Below are 23,559 nucleotides of genomic sequence, written 5' to 3' on the forward strand. Positions count from 1 at the left end.
TTTGGGCTGCATATAATGACTTCATCTCAAAAAAATACAGTATGTAAAGGGGGGTGGGGGAAAGTAAACCGACAGTGAAGAAATGTGACACACACTACACCTTGGCCGGGTGATTATGGTTCACATCAACAGTAGTAAATTACTACTGATGTAAAACCTAAGTTATAATCACCAAATAGAATGTCGACAGTACAGTGCCCTAGATATGTGATGAAAATAGCACTTCACCTCTGTGCTCCTCCTCCCAAAATATGTAAATCCAGTCTAATGATGAGGAAAACAAATGAATCCTAACATGGCATTTTACAAAATACCTGACCAATACTCCTCAAAACTGTCAAGATCATCAAATACAAAGTCTGAGAAACTGCCACAGCCAAGAGGAGCTTAAGGAGACGTGACAACTATCTTAGTATAATACTAATGTAAATGTAATACGGTGTCCTAGATGGGATTCTGGAACATAAAAGACATTAGGTACAAGCTAAGGAGATACGGTTCATTAATTAAAACAAACGTGCCACACACTAATGTTAGATGTTAACAACAGGGCAAACCAGGTGTGGGATATATGGAAACTCTGTAGTAACTTCCCAATTATGCTGTAAATCTAAAACTGTTCTAAACTAACAAGTTTATTTTTTAAATAATGTGAAAAAATATCAAGTAGAAAGTTTTGGTAACTGAAAGAGTGATGAAATCAATGAGTGACGTAGACAACAATTTGGCAAGTGGGCTTTCAATATTAACAATTCAATCTGAACTGTGAGCACTACATAAGGCACTAATTTATGTCAGTTTTGTGCATATCATGTAAGTTTATTCCCAGACTTTTGTTTTGTTACTATACTTTTTTCTTTTACTAAATGATCATAGTAAGGAAAGCTACTGGTATTTAAACAGCCACTCTGCTGATGGCTCATAATGCTCTAAGGTATTTTCTCAGCTTTCCAGGTATTCCTAAGTAAAGACTGCCTTCTCCAGTATTTACAACACTTTGTTTTCTGCTTATCTGTATCATCTAGCACTTCTAGAAAGATGTTAAACAATAGCATTAATGGGCTTCTTTGTCTGGCTCCTGTCTTTAATGGGAATGTTTGTGGCTTCTCCCCACCATTAAGCATGATGCTGGGTGTGATTTAAAATATTCATCTATTCCATCTGTTCCTCTTACCAAGGATTTTTTAAAAAAATCAGAAATGAATTCAAATTTTTATTTAGATGCAGAAAACAGATTAGATCATTTGTTTTCTTTGGTTTATTAATATGAAATATTAAAATATTTCTTAACAATGAACTATCCCACTTCCTGACAAACCACAATTAGTCAAGGTATGTTCTTCTAATATACAGTTATAATTTTATTTGTAAAACATAACTTAGGTTTTACATCAATATGTAGTGACACTAGTGTGCTTTTTATCATGTTTCAAGTATCAGTATTACACTAAATTTATAGAACAAATGAAAGCTTTCCTTTTTTTTTTTTTTTTTACATTTGTGGGTCAATTTAGATATCTTTGTGGGTTTAAAGCAATTCATCAGTGTAGTCAGGCCAGGTACTTTGATACAACTCTTTGCCAGTTCTGATTCTTTCCATTTTTATGGATCTGTTTGCATTTTTCCATAGATCTCTATTTGCATTTTCTTAATTCATTTTGTCTACCAATCTTTAATTTTTAGTCTTGAAAAAGCTCTGAAAATTAAGTTTGGGTCCCAGTTTATCCCAACCAGTAAGAATTAAGAAAAAATATAAGGATAGAAAAAGATGGGGCAAAACTGTCAATTATTCCTACAAAACTTACTAGAATTTGAAGAAGTTGCTGGATAACAAAGGTCAATAAATAAATCAATTGCATTTCTACATACCAAACAAACCGCAATTTTAAAAGGCAACCATTTGTAACAGCATCAAAAACAAAGCTACTAGAAATAAGTCAAAGATATGTAAACAGAAAAGTAATTGAGAAACATGTCAAAGATCTAAATTAATGGAGACATCTATCATTCGTGAATGAAGGACTCAACATTGTAAGGATGTCAATTCCCCAAGCTGATCTACAGATACAGTATGCATCGAAATTCCACCAGCACTTTTATTTCTAGGTAAAAATTCCTAAAGAAATTCTTGAACATGTATACCAGGATACACATAGTTGGTTCAAAACAGCACAGTTTAAAACAGCTAAAACTGGAAACAGCCCAAATACCTATTAATCATGGATTAGATAAATGTATTGTGGCATGTTAATAAAATGGAATAACGTAATAGTGAAAATAAAATATCTATATGCAAAAAAGTAAAAGTTCAAATACAGGCAAAACAAAACATTGTTTAGAGATACACACATAAGTAGTTAACACTAAAGAAAATGACCATAGAAGTGAGAACAAGTAGTTTACCTCTTACGGAAAGAGAGGGAGATGTGTTCTGGTAGGGGCACACAGGAGGCTTTAAAAAGTAACTACTTAACCTTGGTGGAATTACACAGGTGTCTGCTTTATCATTCTCTGCACTGTACATACACATTTTATACATTTGCCTATATATCTTTCACTAGTATTTCAAGATTAATTTTAAAAGTTAAAATATTAACAGCCCAATCTTTACTCTCAAACAGCAATCAATGTTTTATTGTTCACAACACTCTGAAGAGAACATATCTATATTCTCACAATTAACCAGAAGTCTGAGGAAGACAACATACCTTGTATAGTCCAATGCCAGGATCAATAAGAAAATCATGAGTTGATGTAGACGGCTGACCGGAAGGTCCCACCCTTGGGGTTTTCTTTACCTTAGGTGGACTATTAGAACAGGGTTTGGCCTGTACATCAGTCTGTTTAGATGTGCTAGGAAGGTCAGGGTCTGGACGAACTAGCAGCTGAATTATATCATTCAGTCCAACATCATAATCAAATAAAGTATATCCATTTTCTAACTAGAAAAAAAGGATAGAAAAAGATTAAAATGCTTCTCTCAAAACTCAATCTTTCTACATCCTTAGTTACTCAAATGTCCTAGCTAAATTATTAAAATAAAATACAGAGCACTGAAATTTAGTGATTGTGAAGCCATTCCTATGGCCTCTGATGACAGCATCTTTTCAGGACCTCAATAAATTCTTAAGAATCATTCTATATCAACTATAGGGAAAACTGACAGCCACTGAAACCAAAAATGTTATCACTGCTGCTGTGACCTCATCACCTAGGCAGAAAAACTCTAAACTTCAACAAGTTTTGTGTATTTTAATGAATCTACAAGAAAGGTGAATTTTGAAAGTGAACTGTTTTATGACCTTGTGTTCATAAAGACATTTAATCATTTTATCTTTCTGAAGCAGTAATTTTTAAAAATCAAGCAGAAAAAAAATTCAAGCAGGAATAATTACAATTCTTGCTTATGCTACTCCAACTTGCTCAAAGTTCTCTGTAAAGGTGATCAAGTTGTATTATGAAAAGTATTCCAGGATGACTAGTGAATAAACTATCTTGCAACTTACCCATATTTTGGCAAGGTCTCTATAAAGGTCTGAATGGCGTCCACCAGCCCCACCCCCAACTCCTCCCAAATATGGTGAAGTCCTAATCCTAAGTAACTCAGAATGAGACCTTATTTATTTGGAAATAGGATCTTTACAGATGTAATCAAGTTAAAACTAGATGAAGAGGGTGGGCCCTAATCCATTGTGATTGGTGTCCTTATAAAAAGTTTAAATTTGGACACAAGGGGAGAAAACAGCCACGTGACTGGAGTGACACATTTACAAGCCAAGAACACCAAGGATTGCTAGCAAACATCAAGAAGCTAAAGGAAGCAAGGAAGGATTCTTCCTTAGAGCCAGAGATAGCATGGCCCTGCTGACAACCTGAGTTCTGGCTTACAGCTTCCAGAACTGCTGGACAATCAATTTGTTGTCCTAACCCACCTAGGGTTTGGTACTTTGTTACGGAAGCCCTAGGAAACTAAGTCTCCATTTTGTTTCTTTATAAAAGTTAGTTGGCCATTTCTCTAAACTCCTTGAAGTTCAGAACTACCATTTCCCCGGAAACATTACCAATTTAATCCCTAGTCATTCTTCCCTCTTTGTATGTAATACCTGTCACCATTCACAGCTCTAACACAATAAAGCCACATGTGAGAAGTCAACCAAAGAGAAAATGAGAATCTGTCCTTGAATGACAAACTTACTAATATTCAAGGTAAGGTTAACTTTAATTCAAGTGGTCCAAGAATAAACTTGGCACAATCCTGCACACTACAGGTGTTCACACCGTTAAACAGAACAAGGGATTGAGAAATTCAAATTTTCCAGTGGGGGAATTAAATGAGACATTATCTCACAGATTAGTTAACATGCTTATTTCAAATAAGTCTAAGGAGTCTTCCAAGTCAGTAAGCAGATAAGCCCTTATAGGGACAGGATGTTAACATGGCTTATCTGATTAAAAAAACAAGAACTCCTAATCCTGAACTCCTCAGAAAACCTCAAGAAGCAAAAAACTACACATTCCCACCTTCATTTTGACTTTCTCCAACAGCGTCCCCTTCCCTCCCCCCCACCCCCAAGTAAGAACACACCAATTCTGTAACAACTGAAAAAGCACAACTTTGATTAAACATACAGCTGTTGCACATTATGAGAACTACAAAAAAATGTCATGTTCAAAGTAGGGAAAAAACTAACAGCACAGAACATGCAAATTAACTGCTAGGGAGGGCATGCCCCAAAATGAAGATAGCTGTTAAGGTGATGAAATAATTGGAAATCCAAAGTATTTCCATAAACACTTTTCCACTGAAATTTGAGGTGTCAGTGAGAGGGACCCTGGGGGCATTCTTATACCCAACCCCCCTGACTAGTTCCTAGGAAGTGATCAGAGTAAATATAAGCTGCTTAAAGTGAGACTTGGTTTGAAAGGAAAAGTAGTATCTTAAGTCATAGTGAAGCGCTAAGCATATAAAGGCATGAAGCCCTGTAATAGAAATTAGGCCCACAATAACAAGTAACCACTTTTCCTCAATTACTCACGCTCGCTAGGATAGCAACTTTTACCCAGATTATATAGTGTTTCCTAATTCATAGGTACCCTCCCAGTTTTCCTGAAACAGTGATTATTATTCACTGCACTGAAAGTTCCACAGAGTTAGGCTATTGTGAAGAGTTGCGAAGACTGTTGGAATGTTATTTTAAAAGTACTGGAAATTCCCTGGCGGTCCAGTGCTTAGGAGTCTGAGCTTTCACTGCCGAGGGCCCAAGTTTGATCCCTGGTCAGGGAACCAAGATCTTGCAAGCTACACAGCTAAAAAAATAAGAATAAGTACTAAAATTCTCCCAAATTTAATGAAAATATAGATTGAAATTACCTGCACTTAAAGTATGCTGAGTGGGGGAGAAAAGGACTGGGTAATTTGGAAATTACAAACACCTATGAGTTTCATGCAATTAACTATAGTCCATCAATGTCTCACAGCAGAAAATGTTTGATAACTACCATCCTAGAAGATGGAGCTGCAGAATTTACAATATTAGAGAGGCAGGACTAGTCCTAGAATTTTTTCCTTGAATTGGGTTGAAGGAAGAAATTCCAGGTAACAGTAAGAACGGCAACAGTGATGCAAGGGAAAACTAGGAAGCAAACACCAATTGGCAGTGGCTGAGAAGGCAGAGAAGCCATTCCCAAGGGGCTAATGATAAGGGATGCAGGTGGAGGGCATTACACTTTCACAGCATATACACTGTAACACACACACACACACACACACACACACACACACACACACACACACACACTCTCTCTCTCTCTCTCTCTCTCTCTCTCTCTCTCTCTCTCTCTCTCTCCTTTAAGTAGGCAAACACTTTTACTTTGTACTCCATGTGAAAACTGAGTCCAGGGGCAAAAGGCAACTACTCAGTTTTTCTTCAGTTCTGGTTCATAGCCCACATCTACAATCTAAGAGTCCCTACAGTGGTACAGGGAAGGAAAGAGAAGAGGGAAGAGAATCCTTTCGAAGTAGGAAAAGCTCTGGATTCTCAAAAAGATTAAGAGATCCACCAACATAACTCTTCCTTAACCACCCCCCAACCCCCAGGGTGCAAACTCAACTTCCCAGAGAAGAATATCCAAATGAGGTTACCCTACTTTAACTGGAACTTACAGCCCTGAATTGAGGCTCTCTCTCCATTCCAACTCTCTAAAGTAGAGAATCACATAATTACAGAGCTTCTCAAGCTTCATTTGCATACAGACCACCTGGGGACCTTGTTAAAATACAGATTCTACTTCAGTAGGTCTGGTGTGAGGCTCCCAGGTGAAGCTAATGCTGTTGGTCCTGCTGATCCAGGGACCATACTTTGAACAGTAAGAAACTAGTATGAGGTTGACTATTCTTCAACATTCATTTTCAAACTCTGGTGCTCATCAGAGTCTCCCATGGGGTCTTGTTAAATTCAACCACCTGCAATTCTGGGGTGAGCTGAGCATCTATAATAAATATCCACAGGTGATTCTGATGTTTTCCAAGGATTAAAAGCAGCAGACCTAACATACAAAGGTGGGGGGAAGGGGGAGACCATTTACATCATGGACACTGTAAATTTGTTTTTATTTATGACATTTTTCACTATGTGGCAGTAAGGCATCTTGACAAAGGGGTGGCCTTTTTCTAATAAGCACAAAGGCATTTTACAGGATAAGGGCAGCCCTGTGACACCAATCCAATAGTAGGACACACTATCCTGTCCAAGGACTGTAGACACCAGAGGAAAGGAGAATAGAGATAATAATCACTGCAATGGCTACCTGTCAGCTCATAAGGAACAAATACAGCTTCAGCAATGTCTTCCTTCTGTCTCCAACTAAGTACAGCACCCAAGGTCCATTCCTAATTCCTACTGGTTTATCCCTATAGTGAAATCAAAGTAGGGAGTTATCAACTGTCCTGGGCTAGGAGGTACATAATGTTGTTATCCTCAAGTTTTTCCCTGAACCTGGAATAGCCTCCTGGTTTCCTGAAAATGTACCCTGTTGCCTTGAATTTATCCCAATCCCTACCTTTTCCTAAAGACAGCCAGGTGTACATTGTCTTTTTATCATATTTGATAATCAGACTGTAAGGGGTGTCGCCCAGGAATACATTTTCATGCTTCATTTCTATCTCTGGTGAAGTCACCAAAGTATCCCAGGAATTCATGTACTATTGTTCCTAGCTAGAAAATAAAATTCAATAAACTTAATTACATGCTTTTCACTTTTGATCAAAAGATAAAAAGGTGTCAGCCACTGGAGGCATAGCAATATAAAGCTACATAGTGTTTAATACACATACATTTATTTCTAAAGCAAAGTTTACAACTAAATTGAATAGCTGTTTTTACAAGTCTAACACTAGAAGATCAATATAAAACTGGCTACTAACACATATCAAAGATGCTATCGTTTACTTGAAAACAAAAAAAACCCTGGCTCTTTCTCAGAGTGTAATCTTGTTACTCTGAAATTTCTGGGCAGTTTTGAAAGGGTAAGCCTAGGAAGGGGAGAAAAATATTCCTTTCAAACCCTTTGGCTGTAGGAAAACGGCTACTTCTACCAAATCAAAGAGAGTTACACTTATTTCAAACCACGGGATTGGAGCCAAACTATGATCTACCAGCTGGAGGATGCCAACTTCTTCAGTGGATTAACGTTTTTTTTTTTTTTAAAGGCAATAAAATAGGATGGGTCTGGGTCTCTAGGTACAGGCCATGTGAGTAGGAAAAATCTTCTTCAATGGGCCAGACCAAGGCTAAACTTTTCAACTACCAGCGACGCCCACAGACACCCTCACCGCCAAAAAACACTTGCAGCCTTCAAGTATGTACCGCTGGCTATGCTCCAATTGCTGTGTTAAAAGCTTGAGTGAGGGGTCTGTTAGAAGGTGAAAAATAAGAACAAAACGAATCTTTTACACTGCTTTTCACTCTGCGAACAACCCCCTAGGCAAACACTGGGCAGTTTAAACCTGTCCCTGGTTACATCAACAGCTTCTTCAGCCCAGGTCTCTAATCTGTCCCACGACAGATTCGATTCTAGGAAAAGAGGTGAGGGAAACGAGTGCCAGAAGTTCTGTAAACCCTTCGAATCTTCAGTATATACAAATCCCTTCCACAGTAAGGAGGCAGACTTCGGGTCTTGTGCCCCAGAGGGAGCAATGTATGTTTCCCCTCCTACTTGGGAGCCGGGAGCCCGGCAGAGATACGGAAGCGATACGAGCCGTGAGCCAGGTCAGCGCGGCCGGGAGCGGGGGCCTCCGACCCTCCCCACCCGCACTTCGGCATGGCCGCCAGAGCCCGCTGCCCTCCCCGCCCTCCACGGGCCCCGGACCCCACCAAGCGCGGGAAGCGAGGGAACCCAGGCGCTCTGGCGGGCTGTGCCTGCGGCTGCTGACCCGCTTGGTAAAGGCGGTAAGGTCTCGGCGCTCGGGGCGCCCCCGCCGAGCGCACCTGCAACGGGGCCGGCCAGGACCCCGCTAGGCCCCGTAGGCGGGCCCAGGGCCGCACTCTGAGCCTCGCGGGTTGCCCACCCGAAGTGGAGCTAGGTGCGCTCTGCGCGCGCGGTGCACCAAGCCCTCCGGCCCGCCCAGCCCACGCAACCCCGTGGCGCCCCGCTGGCCTTGCTCGGGCTTCCAGAGGGGTGCGGTGGGCGCGCCTCACCTGTTTGCCCCGGTAGAAGAGGCGCTGGCACTCGGGCCGCACGTCGAACAGCGCCCACACCCGTTCGCGCAGCTCCTCAATTGTGGCTTTCCGAGACACGTCCTCAATGGTGCGCGTCTGGGAGCCGTCGATGGTGCGAACCTGGATCCACATCTCGGCTTCGGGAGAAGGGGCCGGCTTCGCTTTGTCTCCCCCTGCGCTCCGGGCGCCGCGCCCCGCCCGGCCCGCGCCGCTTCCCCGGCTGCTCTGGCTCTCCGCGGCTGGCGGGCGAGCGCGCGCACAAGCGAGGAAGACCGACCAGACGCCGGGCCCGACAGGCGGCGGCGAATACTAGACCGCGAGACCACCTAAGAGAGCTGAGGAGGTAAGGAAACCGGAGCCAGTCGGAAGCGCGGTTGCTCTCGCAGCCCCCGCCTCACAAATGGGAAACAGCCTTGTCTGCACAGCGCGGAGTGTTTACTTATAGAGCTCTAGCTCCCACATGGAGGTCACGGCGCCAACCCGGATCTCGCGAGATCTACGCCGGGCTCCGCCTTAAAGAGGAAGCGACCAGGGAAGTGGCTATAGACCTGAGGGAACTAAAATGGGCGGGTGCGGGGAGGGCGGGGCGGAGGGGCGGGGCCGCCGAGAGCCTTTACTTGCGCCTCAGCGTGCACCTGGGCCCTGGACACGCCCTCTAGTCTTCGGGTGTCTGGCGGTTACAAGGCAGCCCACATGGGTTGCACCCTTGGTCTCGGTTTCGCGACCCAGGGCGCGAGCGACTCCTCAGGCTTAGTCGATTCGGTTCTGTGGTCTCAAAAACACACCAAAGATGAGAAACTCTGATGTGCACTTGTATGATCATGAAAAGCGGTGTGCGGGCGCGCGGGCGCGGCCTAGATTTGTGAGAAAGCACGTAAGGAAATGAACCCGCTTCACCGCGCTCAGCCAGACACCGCCAGCCACGCGGCCTGGTGGGGCCGGCCACCCAGGAAAGGCCTTGGGGACCCTTCTGCTTCGCGAACTCGTTTCCCGCCGGCCCGAATGTTGCCTTCGCGCGGAAACCAGCTTCCTGGGGTTTCCCGCCGCTGGGCCGAGGTGGCGGCCTTAGGCCTGCAGGCTGCGGGGTCGGCTGGGATCGCCCTCTACGGGCCCGCTGCGCTCACAACCGGACCTCGGGCCATGGCGGCGTTGGTGCCGCCGCCCGGAGGGCCTCTTGCGGTTTCCGTTTGTGGACCTTCCGGGTTAGTGAGCATTTGGCCTAAGGGATTGCGGGGTCATGCAAAACGCTTTTAAAGGATGCAAAATTACACACCTCCGAAGAAGGACTTCTAGAGAGCCTACCAGGAATAAATTCTCCGAAATAGGTCCGAGCAGGGTTACCTAACACACCTAACAGTGGGCTTATTTTAAATAAGAAGGGAGAGAGCATATGAAGGTAGAAAAAAATTATATATATAAGATTTGGACCTAATATTGGCCAAAACCCATAACGTGACTATTCAGGCTGGTGGAAATTATTACCTTAAAGGTAGAGCAGCATTTCTGTAATAACCACTTAAAATAACTGCAAGTACAGAGAAGTCCAGTAGTATGATAAAAAAAAAAAGATGGCCCAACACGGGAGGGACAGAAAAAAATGGAATACAGATACACACTTTGGTCTCTGCTCTTGTTGAAAATTTTACATTCACTGTATCCTCTAAATATAATTCATCTTGTCTGCTCCTAATTTAAGTAAAGCAAATATTGAGTATTCATTACATGTGTAAATATTAAGCATGCTTATAAACTGCCCCGATAAGATAGCTGTTTGCTATTATAGGATATGCTATGCCATTGCGGAGGCATATTAAGTTTTTTTTTTTAATTCTCTGCTCACAAAGAATTTACAATCCAATTCAGATAAGATTTAGAAAAAGAAAATATTGAAGAGTAATTTAATACTAAATAGTGTGTTGTTGGTTAAAACAACAATTAGAGATGAGTGAAGGGGCACTAGAATGATCTGTGAGCTTAAAGATAGGGGTACAACTTGACCTGAGTTAACTGGTATATTGTAATGAAGGCAGCATTTAAGTGGTCAGTTCGCGGATTGAGATAGACCTGAATTTTTGTAAACCCAGTTTTGCTGTTTTCTTAAAATGTGATCTTGGACGAATTATTTACTTCAATTTCCTCAATGTAAAATGGTGCTTATAACATCTAATGAGTGTAGAGTGTTTAGCATAGTGCCTATCCCTTGCTGGTACACAATAAATTATTTTTGTGCTATTATTATGGAGAGGATTTAGTTAAGTACAGAATGCCCAAAGAGGATAGAGTGCTTAAGCAAAGACAGGAGGTATGCATTTTTAACAGGTCAGAAGAGATTGCATATAAGAGAAAAGTTGACTAAATGAGAAGAACACAGTGTGAATATTAGCATTCAAAGCAGTAGATTTTGTGGGCCCCAGGGAGAAACTAAGGTTTTTAAAGGAGTCCACTCTTGTGATTAAATATGCCTTTGGAAAGACAGAAGAAGGAATGTGGAAGGATGCCTTAGGGAAAAACTAAGGGACAAGGAGAGGAGGGGGAGATGCTGTCAGAAAGCTTATTGAAGAGGCAATTGTGTCAGTTTTGGTGAAATTTGTGGCAATGGGTGAGAGAAGAAAGGGTAGCTTCTAGAGTATTCTAGAAAATAAAGCCTATCAGACTTGTAGAATGTGTGGATATGAGTAATGAGGAAAATGGAATGCTAAGAATAATTCCCAAGTTTCCAGTTTGGGAGACTTAAATGATGGTTTTGGTAGATGGTGATGCTCTTAACTAGAAGAGGAAGAAAATTGGGAAAATTCAGTGAGTTCCCTTTGCAGTGTGTAGCATTTGAAATGCATCCAAAATATACCTAGATGGAGATATCTAAGTGACAGTTGGAAATGCAGGTCTAAAGTTTTGCAGGGAAGTAGAAAAGTTCTGAAAGAGGAACTAGTCAAGATCTCCTGTACTCATTCCCATAAGACAGTTTGTCCTTCTTAATGTGGTGGGTCTTCCATGGAGAACTCTTGGTGGGGGGGGGCGGGTGGTGGAGGGAAACTACTGTCAAAATTGGGTATCTACTGGGACAGTATAGGATTTGTGTTAATCTAGTCAGCGTAGATCCCAAATGATTGACAGGACAGGGCTTAGAGCTGTGAGACTCAGAAAAGATACATTTGTCCTGTGCAGACCAAATTAATTACATCTGGAAACATGAGCTTTTGTGAATAGTATGTTACTTAGGCTATAAATAACTGCAAAGAGTGAGTTTATATGTAACAAAATACATCCTTCGTATTTCTCCACATAGTGCATGTTGTAACTAAGGTTTTCTCTTCCCCTGCAATGCTGTTGTCTGCTTAGGAAGCTGCCCAGTTTTAAAAACAAGATAGAAGATCTCTGACAAAAACCATAATATCAGAGTTCTGACATACCATGCCTTATTACCAGACATGTAGCTGAAACAACTTGGATGTGAGCAAGGAAAGAAAAGAGGAATTATTTACATGGATGAGAAGCAAATACTAAAGTTTATGCCATCTGTCATGATTCAGTATTCGTTCAAGTTAAAAGAGGCAAAACAGAAAGATAAAAGATTGATCGTGGAACTAATTATTCTAGAATCTTATCACCCCTCAGAATATCTCATTTTCCCAACTAATGTCTCAAAGTTAACACACACACACACACACACACACACACACACATATATATGTAAAGTGAATTTCAATCTGGTCTCTAAAGTTCTGATTACCATCTTTTCATCTGCACATCTTTGATGATTACCTTCCTTTCGCTCCTCCAGGGCCACTCTCCACCGGCTGGCTGTCCTGGAGTTCAAGGGCAGAGAGTACATCAATGGGGTCAGTGCTCTCAGGCCTCCAACTGAGTTTGGCCAGTGGGGAGGAAGCACAGACAGGAAACTGCAGGATGGGAAGAGAGGGAGGTCAGTATATTTATTCCCCTGGCTTTCTTCCTGAAAGGTCACCTTGCCTTCCTGGGAAGTCACTACTCCTCCAAAAGTGACCTGCTCTGCATGACTCACTTTTCCATGTTCTGGTAACCTCTCCCTTCTTTTCTTTTTTTTTTTTTTTTCATTTACTTTTGGCTGTGTTGGGTCTTCGTTGCTGCACGCGGGCTTTCTCTAGTTGCAGCGAGAGGGGGCTACTCTTTGTTGTGGTGTGCGGGCTTCTCATTGCGTTGGCTTCCCGTTGCAGAGCACAGGCTCTAGGTGCACGGGCTTCAGTAGTTGCAGCACGTGGGCTCAGTAGTTGTGGCTCGCGGGCTGTAGAGCACAGGCTCAGTAGTTGTGGCACATGGGTTTAGTTGCTCCACAGTAAGTGGGATCTTCCCGGACCAGGGCTCGAACCCGTGTCTCCTGCATTGGCAGGCGGATTCTCAACCACTGCACCACCAGGGAAGCCCCCTTCTTTTATTTCTTTGGGTCTAGGGATTGTAACATTTTTACAGTTCTAGATTCGTACATATTCCTTCAGTTCCCTATACCTTGGCTCACAGCCTCTTTTTTCCCCCTTTTTTATTTTAATTGAAATATAGTTGATGTACAATATTATATAAGTTTCAGGTATACAACATAGTGATTCACAATTTTTAAAGGTTCTATTCCATTCATAGTTATCATAAACTGTTGGCTATATTCCATGTGCTGTACAATATAATCTTGTAGCTTATTTATTTTATACATAGTAGTTTGTACCTCTTAATCCCCTACCCCTATTTTGTCCCTCCTCCCTACCCTCTCCCCAGTGGTAACCACTAGTTTGTTCTCTATATCTGTGAGTCTGTTACTTTTTTGTTATATTCACTAGTTTGTGTTATTTTTTTAGATTCCACATATAAGTGATATCATACAGTATTTGTCTTTCTCTGTCTGACTTATTTCACTTAGCATTAATACCCTCCAAGTTCCTCCATGTTGTTGCAAATGGCAAAATTTCATTCTTTTTTATGGCTGAGTAATATTCCACTGTGTGTATATGTGTGTGTGTGTGTGTGTGAGTGTGTATTTATATCTCACATCTTCTTTATCCATTTATCTGTTGGTGGACATTTAGATTGCTTCCATATCTTGGCAATTGTAAATAATGTTGCTATGAACATTGTTGGGGTGCATGTATCTTTTTGAATTAGAAGGTTTTTTTTAATACCCAAGAGTGGAATTGCTGGGTCATATGATAGTTGTATTTTTAGTTTTTTGAGAAACCTCCATACAGTTTTCCACAGGCCCACACTCTTTTAATTGGTCCCTTTTGGGGAAAAACAAAACATTAAAAGTACCTTAACTGGAGGTTTTCTATTATAGTTTCTAATGCTATTTCTAAAAGAACTACATGTTACAAGAAGTGAACTAGAATTTCCATTGACTAAAAAGCACTTCATGTCGTGATCCATTACTTAAACTAGCCATATTTTAAAGGGTGTTCTCTTTTTTAATAGAATCACAGATTTTTATTGTGGAAATCTACTTCATAGATCATTCCTGTCTAAGCTCTTTAACAAAGGAGAAAATGATTTGGACAAGGACATGTAATCAATGAGTGACAGGGTTAGAGCTTAAATTTCCCATATCCTTCCTCTTTAGCCAGTGTTCTTTACCCTTCAGCTATCTGTCTTTTATTTCTCTGGAGGCCTCCCCATTCACTTTGTCCAGAGAATGATCCTCATCCTTCTTGCAGTGAGTGCTCTGGTTCTTTGGAATACCTGATGGTTCAAATAGGAGTGGGGATCTGGGAGTCTCATTAAACACCTGCAGTTTATTCCTGTTTTCAGTCACATGCCTTCTGAGATTGGTCCTTCTTATTGTTCAATCTTTCTGAGGGCTTTTGGATCAATTTTGCTCAGATTTCTCCACTGAAGGCTGTTAGGGTTTAACTTCCTGATGATGGGGTCAATTTAGTGTTCAACTTCCATTTACAACTTGCTCTGCAAAACAAATTTTAGAGGTTTAAAATAGCAGTCATTTTACTGTCTCTCAGTTTCTGTGGGACAGGAATTCTGAAATGGCTTAGTTGGAAAGCTGGAGTTCTGGATCAGAATATGTCATGCTGTTGCAGTCAGATGCAGTTAGAACTGGAAGAATGGGGACTAGAACAGTAGGGAGCTAGCTAGGCATCTCTCCGTAAGAAGTTTCAGGACTTCTCTATGTGGTCTCTCTCTTTGGCCTGGATTGGACTTTCTCACAGCATGGCTGCCTCAAAGCAGTCAGGCTGCTTACATGGTAGTTGAAGATTTTAACAGTGAGAATTCTAGTGAGCAAAGTGTAAGCTGTATCACTTGTTATGGCCTAGTTTGAAAGTCACATGGTGTCACTTTTACCATATTCTTTTGACCAAAACATTCACAAAAGCCCACTCAGTTTCAGGGGGAGGGGTAGGGACCCCGCCTCTAGATGGGAGTGGTGTCAAAGCCACATTGTAAGAGTATATGGGATGGAAGATGTTGCAGCCATCTGGGGGCAGTAGAATCTGCAACATAACTCCTCCATCTAATTTTTCCTTTTGTTTTTTTTGTACAACCAAGAGTTTTCAAGTTATGAAATGCATCAGTCATACAAAAAAAGGTATAGAGAATAATATAATAGACACTTTTGTATTCACCACCTTGCTTTAGAAATAAAACATTTCAAATTGTTAAAACCCCTCTCTGTTTACATTCCTCTTTCTCTCCCTTTTCCAAAGAGATAAACATTGTCTTATTTATTACTGTCATGCCTGTCTTTATACTTTTAATACATGTATCTCTAAACAATAGTAAATTTGGGGTCTTTTTAAGCTTTGTATAACATGATTCTTTATAACACTGAAACTTACTTTTTAAACTCAGTATTATTTTTCTGACACTTAACTCATGTTGATATATAGCTCATCTTGATATATATATTGAGAGTCTGCCTGCTGATGCAGGGTACGCAGGTTCGTGCCCCGGTCCGGGAGGATCCCACGTGCCGCGGAGCGGCTGGGCCCGTGGGCCATGGCCGCTGGGCCTAAAAAAGAAACAAGTTTGCATAATATGCAGGGCCTCTAAAGGCAAAGACACTTCTCCTCATCATTCTACCCCACCTCACCTGAGATCATTTCTTCATGCCCTCCCACTTCCTCTTTGCAGGGAGGCAGATAAATCATGTCTTCTTTTATACAGATAGTTATAATTTCTGCATAGAAAAAACTTTGCTGTACATTTTCTTATGATCTAAATTCCTAGGTTCTAAGGTATTGAACCCCTCAAAACTATTACTATTTATGAAGAAGGACAAGAAAATTAAGATAAAAATAGATTTTTTTCCTAGACTATTTTAGAGGAAAAAATAGTTTCAATCTCACTAATATAATATTTAGTTAGCTGTAAGGATTATTGCCTGTGAAGGAGAAAGGTTACTGACATTAAAACACTTTCTATAGAAAGGTACGCCCCACTCCTCATTTTCCAGTTAAAAACACATGTTGACATTATTTTGCAGATTTACATGAGTGAGAAATGCTGTATAACTGATCCATATCCATTTAGTAATTAGTTTGTTTAATGCAGATTTAATGAAGTTATGTAGCATGACGAAAAGAACATGGGCTCTAGAATTAGATAGACCTGAATTTGAATCTGGGTTCTTCTCATTACCAGCATTATGGCATTGGGCGACTTATTTAATTTCTCTGAGCTTTGATCTTTGTACCTGCAAAGGGTATAATAATACCTCTCATAGTGCCACAAGAACCAAATGAGACAAAGTTTTATTGCATAGGCACTCAATAATGGTTACTTTCCTCTGTTTTAGTCACAACATCTGAGCGCATTCAGTCAATAGAATTTATTCTGGTTTTCAAATGATCTTGTTAGTGATTTGAGATAATAAAGAATTTGGGATGGGAAGCATTGGTGTTATTTTAAAAAGCATTTTATGGCTTTGGATTTATGAGCCTGAGGGAACTCTTTCCAATAGGGGTTCTGTCAGCTCAAGATGGAGATAAATTATGAACTGCTAACTTCTGCTTGGCAAATTTACATGTAGCTAAATTATTTGGTGTTTTATTAGTTCAAAAAGCAAATCATGTTTGTGAGGCCCTTGAAGCAGATTTTGATCCTCTTTTGAAATCCCAGAGGATTTCCAAAACTGAAAAAAGATCTACTGTCTGCCTTCTCTCTGCTCACTCCCAGACCCCAAATTAAAAACCTAAAATATAACTTTGTAAAGCCAAAAAAAATTACAACACAATTGCGAGAAATATTTACAAAAATACAGTCCCATTTTCTCATTTTCTCCCTGGTACCTAAAATGTTATTTATACAATGTGAATAAACCAGGTACATCTAATGCACTCCTTCCAAAACTGCACTATTAAAATTACATTTTATAAGGTTTCCATACAGTGAAGAAATTTTATTATCCCTTCTAGGTTGTTGAAAGAGAATTTTTCTAGAATATTTAGCCTACATGTTTTCTTTTACAAACTAACACAATTTTTTATCATAAGCATTAATATAATTTATAGACTACAAAGAATTTTAACAAAAGACTATATTAGACTGGGAGTTAGAAGGAACTGCTTTGGACAAATCATAGCTTTTCTTGGCTATCAATTTGCTGTCTGTAAATTGAGATGAGCAGGAAAGGTAGTATTGGGTCAGTGTAAGCTTCTCGCTCTTAGCTGGTGATGCAGTGGTTGAGAGCATCAGCTTTGGAGTCAGCTTTGGAGTAAACTATGTGAGGCAAACATCAATTTCCTCAACTGTAATTGATTAGGTACCTAGTAGATTTGTGGTAAGAATAAATGAGATATCACATGTAAGTACTTAACATACCATTCAGTGAATGTTGACTACCACTATCAGCAGCAGCTGTTGGCAGGACTCAGAAGCAATTTAAATGTGAATTTCTCCTAATAATAATTAAGAATTCCTTCTCCATCAAGTACTTGAGATATGCTTCTTGTATTTGTTAGGTTTTGCTGCCTAACAAACCATCTCAAAGCTTAGAAGCTTAAAACAACAGCCATTTATTTAACTCATTATTCTATGTGGTAACAATTTGGGCTAGGCCCAGCTGAATAATTCTTCTCTCAGATGATGGCTGGCTGGATCTAGAATGGCCTTACCTGAGATGATCTGTCACTGCACCATATAGGTCTAGCCTGGGCTTGTTCACATGGTGGATGTACAGGGTTCTACAAGAGCCAGTATAAGCCAACAAGGCCTCTTGAGGCCTAGACTTGGAATTGGCACAGGGTCAATTCACCAGGTTTTATTGACCAAAGCAAGTCATAAAACCAGCCGAAACTCAAGGAGAGGGAAAATTGACTCCTCTTCTTAAAAGGAGGAGCTGCAAAGATTCATTGCAAAGGGATAGAGAGGGAAATAATTATGGCCATTTTTGTAATTAATCTAAAACATCACTCTTACCAGTCCTAGTCGTAATAGATTACCATCGATAATCTTTTATGGCTTTAGTAACTTTGTTACTCTATTTCTCACAATCTTCCAATATTTCAGTCTACCACAGATTATTGCTATAAGTGTGCTTCATATATGTTCTGGTACAGGCTGAATGTTTTTGACACATGACCAGTTGATGCTCGTAAACTTTGATCTACCTGAAATTTGTGATCCAGTATCATTTTATCTAATCCCTGATAAGGCAAAATTATATATAATAATTTCCTGAGTGACCCTGCAGAATATATCATGATACAATCTGAAAGACATTAGAAATGATTGTTTTTTTGGTTTTTACCCATAAAGATAAAAGTTGCTTTTAAGAATATCACCACAGTATTTAGTTTCTTAAAACTTATCACAAGTCTTGGTAGAATGGACTCAAGATAAAAGACTGAAAATATTGAGTGTTAGCAAGAATATAGAGCAGCTGGACTTTTGTACATTGCTGGTGAGAGTGCAAATTTATTAAACCAAATTTGAAATCTGGGCATAGAAATTAGTGTGTATGTTCAACAAAATGTGTACAAGAATGTCATAGTAGCTTTAGTTATAATAGCTCCAAATTGTAAATTGCCTAAAAGTCTATAAATAGGAGAATGGATGAACAAAGTGTAGTGTATACATACAATAGAATACTGTACAGCAATAAAAAAGAATGAACTACTAATATAGCCACAATATGAATGAATCACAAAATTATTGATTAAATTAAGCCAGGCACAAAAAGCACATACTATATGATTCCCTTTATATAAAGTTCAAGGAGATGCAAATTTAATCCATACTTTTAGAAGTGAAACCTCTGGGGAGTAAAGGAATTGCTGGTGTTGACTGGGAAGAGTACAAGCAAAACTTCTGGGTGATGATAATATTCTATATTTTGATGTGGGTAGGGGCCACAGCAGGGTTTAGATATGTAAAAATTTAGTGAACTATACACTTATGATGTATTCACTTTACCATATGTGTATTGTAATATACATACACATAATTATATAGATGTCCTTCTTAGAAAAAGTGGATTTTAAAATTCTATCTGTTGGTGGCATAAGTGAAAATGTAAATCTTATCCCTGGCTTCAGGTTGATCTGTATAGAGAAATTAAAAAGCTTTCTGCTCTTCCTCCTCCTCTTTCAGAGATTAATTAGGGAGAAAGCCCAGTATGAGAATTTGATCTGGTGAAAAGCAAAGAAAAGCTAAATTTAAAAGCTTCTTAAAAAACACACACACAGGGCTTCCCTGGTGGTGCAGTGGATAAGAATCCGCCTGCCAATGCGGGGGACACGGGTTCAAGCCCTGGTCCAGGAAGATCCCACATGCTGCGGAGCAACTAAGCCCGTGCGCCACAACTACTGAGCCTGTGCTCTAGAGCCTGCGAGCCACAACTGCTGAAGCCCATGAGCCACAACTACTGAAGTCCGTGTGCCTAGAGCCTGTGCTGTGAAACAAGAGAAGCCACTGCAATGAGAAGCCTGCACACTGCAATGAAGAGTAGCCCCCACTCACCGCAACTAGAGAAGGCCCGTGCACAACAATGAAGACCCAATATAGCCAAAAATAAATAAATAAATAAATTTAAAAAAACAAAAACAAACACACACACACACACAAACAAATAAAATCTTCTTAAGTGTTCTACAGTTTCCTGACTTAAGAATATTGATAAGAGATGGGTTGTTCTGTTTTTTGGGAAAGGTATGGTACATACACACATGTATGTGAATATATATGCATGTGTGTGACCGTGTGTGCATATGCTCTGTGCACACATGTGGTGCACCTATGTGTGCACATGAATGTGTATGTGTGTGCATGTGTGTTTTCTACTAGATTCCCATAGGAGGAGTGAGGAGGCATAACTGTCCTCTAAAATAGCAAAGGTTTCATGAAAAGGTGTATGCTTTGAGTCCCAAAATTCTGCTGAAGATTCCCAAGGACTATTATCCTAGATATAACAATGCAGATTTGGGGAAACATTCAGCTTCAGATAAATTGCTCTAGGTGGAGGTGGGATACAAGGCACAGAGCTTATGAGTAGTATGTTACTCCTGTGTTAGGGACTAGAATATTTCTAAAGTAGGGTTAGCACCACACTGTGAAGGGAAAAGGAGGGTAAAAATGAACTATGAAGGAGGGTCATGGAAGCAAGTCTAGGAACTAAGGTGCTGGTCCAAGGGGACCTTTATTTCTGTTCATATAGCATCCAGTTCTATGTTTTTTCCTATATTGTAATACACTCTGTCTTTCCCACAATTTTTCAGAAAAGCATAGTACCCATTCTGCAGCCTTATGTTAGTGGTGTTTTGGGGACAGTGGGGAGGGAATTAAGAGACAAGGCAGTAAACAGAAGTGCAGCCTTACCACCTCACCTCTCCATGGGGCCAATGTAACTGGAACAACAGGGTGTAGGAAGGGAGGATGGTGATCCTAGAATTCACAAGGCCACCAGTAGTGAAGTGAACCAAACCTCACTGTGGAGGTGGTGGTTAGGAGTTATGTGACCACAGAGAAGCTGCTATAGCATGGACAAATGCAGGAGGGGATGAGAGACCACCTGAGGTGAGGCTGCAGTGGGAAAGGTGGATGAGAGCGAGCAGACACTTGGTTCACAGTGTGGTGTAGGATCTTTGGTAAAGTGACTGGAATGACATGTGAATGAGAAGATAGGAAAGAATGCGAGCTATTGGATTATTTTTTTCATGTGTTGAAATATCCCATGCATATAATTTTAAAAAGTGAAAATTAAGAGCCAAAATGCATTTGCATTTAGCTTCCTGATATCATGAAATTATGGGGACAAATTGAGGCAAGGTACAAATTTTTAAAAGTAGGGTTGTACTCAAAATATATTCCTTGAGGATTTCAATTATTCTGAATTATTCATAGATCGGTGGGGAAAAAATAATGGATTAGAAATGAGTGTGGTTGAAATTGGTGCATATCTTCAGCAACTTTATCCAAAGTCAGCATATATGCTAAATGAATTATAATTGTCAAAAAGGTCAAAAGAAACTCAAGGAGAGTGAATGTAATTGAGACAGGGTCATGGCCTTGTCAGATTTTGGATTCAGTAACTTTACAAAAGCAACTCTTAAAATATTACTTGAGGGTTTTTATATGTCCTCTAGTTTGGGAATCTAAGTAGAAATAGAACAGGTGCCCTGAATGTCTCCTTTGAAGCAGGAAGTCCAATCAGGGCAATAAGAGAGGTAGTAGTGGTGCACAGAGGAAGTATGATTTCCCTGTATCTTTTCTGGGCTGAGTCCCAATACATATATGGTGATTAAGTTGGTAACTCTGAATGTGGCTCAGTTTTGGAGCAATCAATTCAACCATGATGTAGTCATTTTTTTAATAAATAAATTTATTTATTTACTTTTGGTCGCATTGGGTCTTCGTTGCTGTGCACAGGCTTTCTCTAGTTGCGGCAAGCAGGGGCTACTCTTCGTTTCAGCGCGCGGGCTTCTCATTGTGGTGGCTTCTCTTGTTGTGGAGCACAGGCTCTGGGCACACAGGCTTCAGTAGTTGTGGTGCACGGGCTCAGTAGTTGTGACTTGTGGGCTTAGTTGCTCCATGGCGTGTGGGATCTTCCTGGACCATGGCTTGAACCCATATCCCCTGAACTGGCAGGTGGATTCTTAACTACTGTGCCACTAGGGAAGTCCATGATGTAGTCTTTAAAACGTGGTCATTCTATTTGCTATTGTGTATAGAACCAGTTTATTATTTTTCTGTTACACTGTTTGGAAGATTCCTGTGGGTTTTTTTTTAAATTATCATTTGTAGGCATTTATCTGTGGCTTAAAAATACTTGGTGATTTAAATGCCTTAGATGTTGTATTAGTTTGCTAGTGTTGCCATGAGAAAATACCACAAACTTGGGTGGCTTAAACAAATGAAATTTATTTTCTCACGGTTAGGAGATGGAAGTCCAAGATCAAGGTATCCGCAGGTTTGGTTTCTCCTAAGCCTCTCTCCTTGGCTTTCAGATAGCTGTCTTCTCACTGTGTGTTCATATGGTCTTTTTTCTGTGTTGGTGCACCCCTGGTGTTTCCTCCTCTTCTTATAATGATATCATGTTGGATTAGAATCTTACCCTCATGACCTATTTAACCTTAGTTACCTCTTTAAAGGCTTTATCTCCAAATACAGTCACATTGGGGATTAGGACTTCAACAGATAAATTCTGGGGGAGGGGGACACAATTCAGTCTATGGGATAATGCTACACCCATGAACTTAAAATTGTCTTACTATTCATTTTCCTTTTAGGATTACAATTTAGTACTAATTACAAATAGCAAAATACCCAAGTAAAGGATGAAATTCTATTAAAAAAAACCCGGAACTAATTTAGGAATTTAAAATTTACTTCAGCCAGGTAGAACCTCAGATTGCTAAGAGTTGAATGAATTATAGCCACATGTTGAATGTTAATCTTAGAAAATGCAATTATCTAAAGTGTTAGTAACCTCACTGGCAAATAGATAAGAAAAAATAACTGCATAGAAAAAAATGCTGTGAGAAAGAATACAATGATCTGATCTTTTTTACTTTGCCAAAAAAAAAAGAAAAAAAACTAGATGAGATTATCTTCAGAGCTCTTTTTCCTTTTAGTAGATCAGATAAATCCTACAATAGCTTAAGTAAAGAATTTTGCTTTCTAAAGCTAGATAGTTAAAATGAAATGTTTTCCTTAAAAAACAAAGAACTCAATAATTCAAATTAATAGTTTCTAAAATAGGTAGTGAGAAAAGAAAGAGTTTTGTATACATAACCAAAAGAGACAGAATCTATACATATGTTTTATCTTAAGAATAGATATTGGTTTTAGAAAAAAAAGAGTGTACTGAGACAAATTGTTTTGAAAAATAATTGTTCTGATTTGGCTTTCCTGATGTGTGAATGCAAAAGAAGAAGCCTGTGGTTACTTGGCTGGTTTGTCTGCAAATCTGGAGTGGCTCTTGCATGCTGGCAAGTTTTGGTGTGCTTATTCTCAGAAATTCTCCCTATTCTGAAAATCCAAACCTTTCATTAGGGTTTAAAATATTATATCATGATCACATAAAGTTATAGATATAAAAGACATTTTTAATTTACTTTTCAAAATTCAAGTTAGAAAAATTTACAATCTGTTCCTTTTCTCCAGCAACTATAACCACAGATAATGTCTACTGCAAATATCTTAATTTTGTTGAAAATCGAGGTAAGATATTTTTGTTATTGCTGCTCAACAATGTTTTCTGGGACAAAGGAAATGTTTATATACCTGTATGCCTCACTTTAATCGTTTCTAGAATGGCTTATGAAAATCAAAAGAGAAAGTCATTCCCTTTTCATTTTTTCCCACTCTGACACTGGTAAATAAATGTGCTTCAAAAGTCTATGAGGGCTTCCCTGGTGGCGCAGTGGTTGAGAGT

General features: G+C 39.9%; 2 protein-coding genes across 3 annotated transcripts in view; one reads left to right on the top strand and one right to left on the bottom strand.

Moving 5' to 3' along the window:
- UHRF2 (ubiquitin like with PHD and ring finger domains 2) overlaps positions 1 to 9,182 on the bottom strand; it is a 75,583-nt gene extending 66,401 nt beyond the window's left edge. The window contains exons 1-2 of one of the 2 annotated variants that reach the window (XM_081238452.1): positions 8,697 to 9,182; positions 2,709 to 2,942 (exon numbers count right to left, since the gene is read on the bottom strand). In XM_081238452.1, the coding sequence (XP_081094578.1) occupies positions 2,709 to 2,942; positions 8,697 to 8,849 (387 nt within the window). In that variant the 5' untranslated portion in view covers positions 8,850 to 9,182. The remainder of the gene's footprint in view (positions 1 to 2,708; positions 2,943 to 8,696) is intronic. The other variant, XM_081238453.1, reaches the window with a different exon arrangement.
- Positions 9,183 to 12,530: 3,348 nt separating this feature from the next.
- Positions 12,531 to 23,559, top strand: part of RANBP6 (RAN binding protein 6) — a 292,381-nt gene continuing 281,352 nt past the window's right edge. Inside the window, exon 1 of the mRNA XM_081236225.1 lies at positions 12,531 to 12,639. The gene's annotated coding sequence lies outside the window, so the exon portion shown is untranslated. The remainder of the gene's footprint in view (positions 12,640 to 23,559) is intronic.

Source organism: Mesoplodon bidens (assembly GCF_964165515.1).
Source record: "Mesoplodon bidens genome assembly, chromosome: 6".
Classification (NCBI taxonomy): Eukaryota; Metazoa; Chordata; class Mammalia; order Artiodactyla; family Ziphiidae; genus Mesoplodon; species Mesoplodon bidens.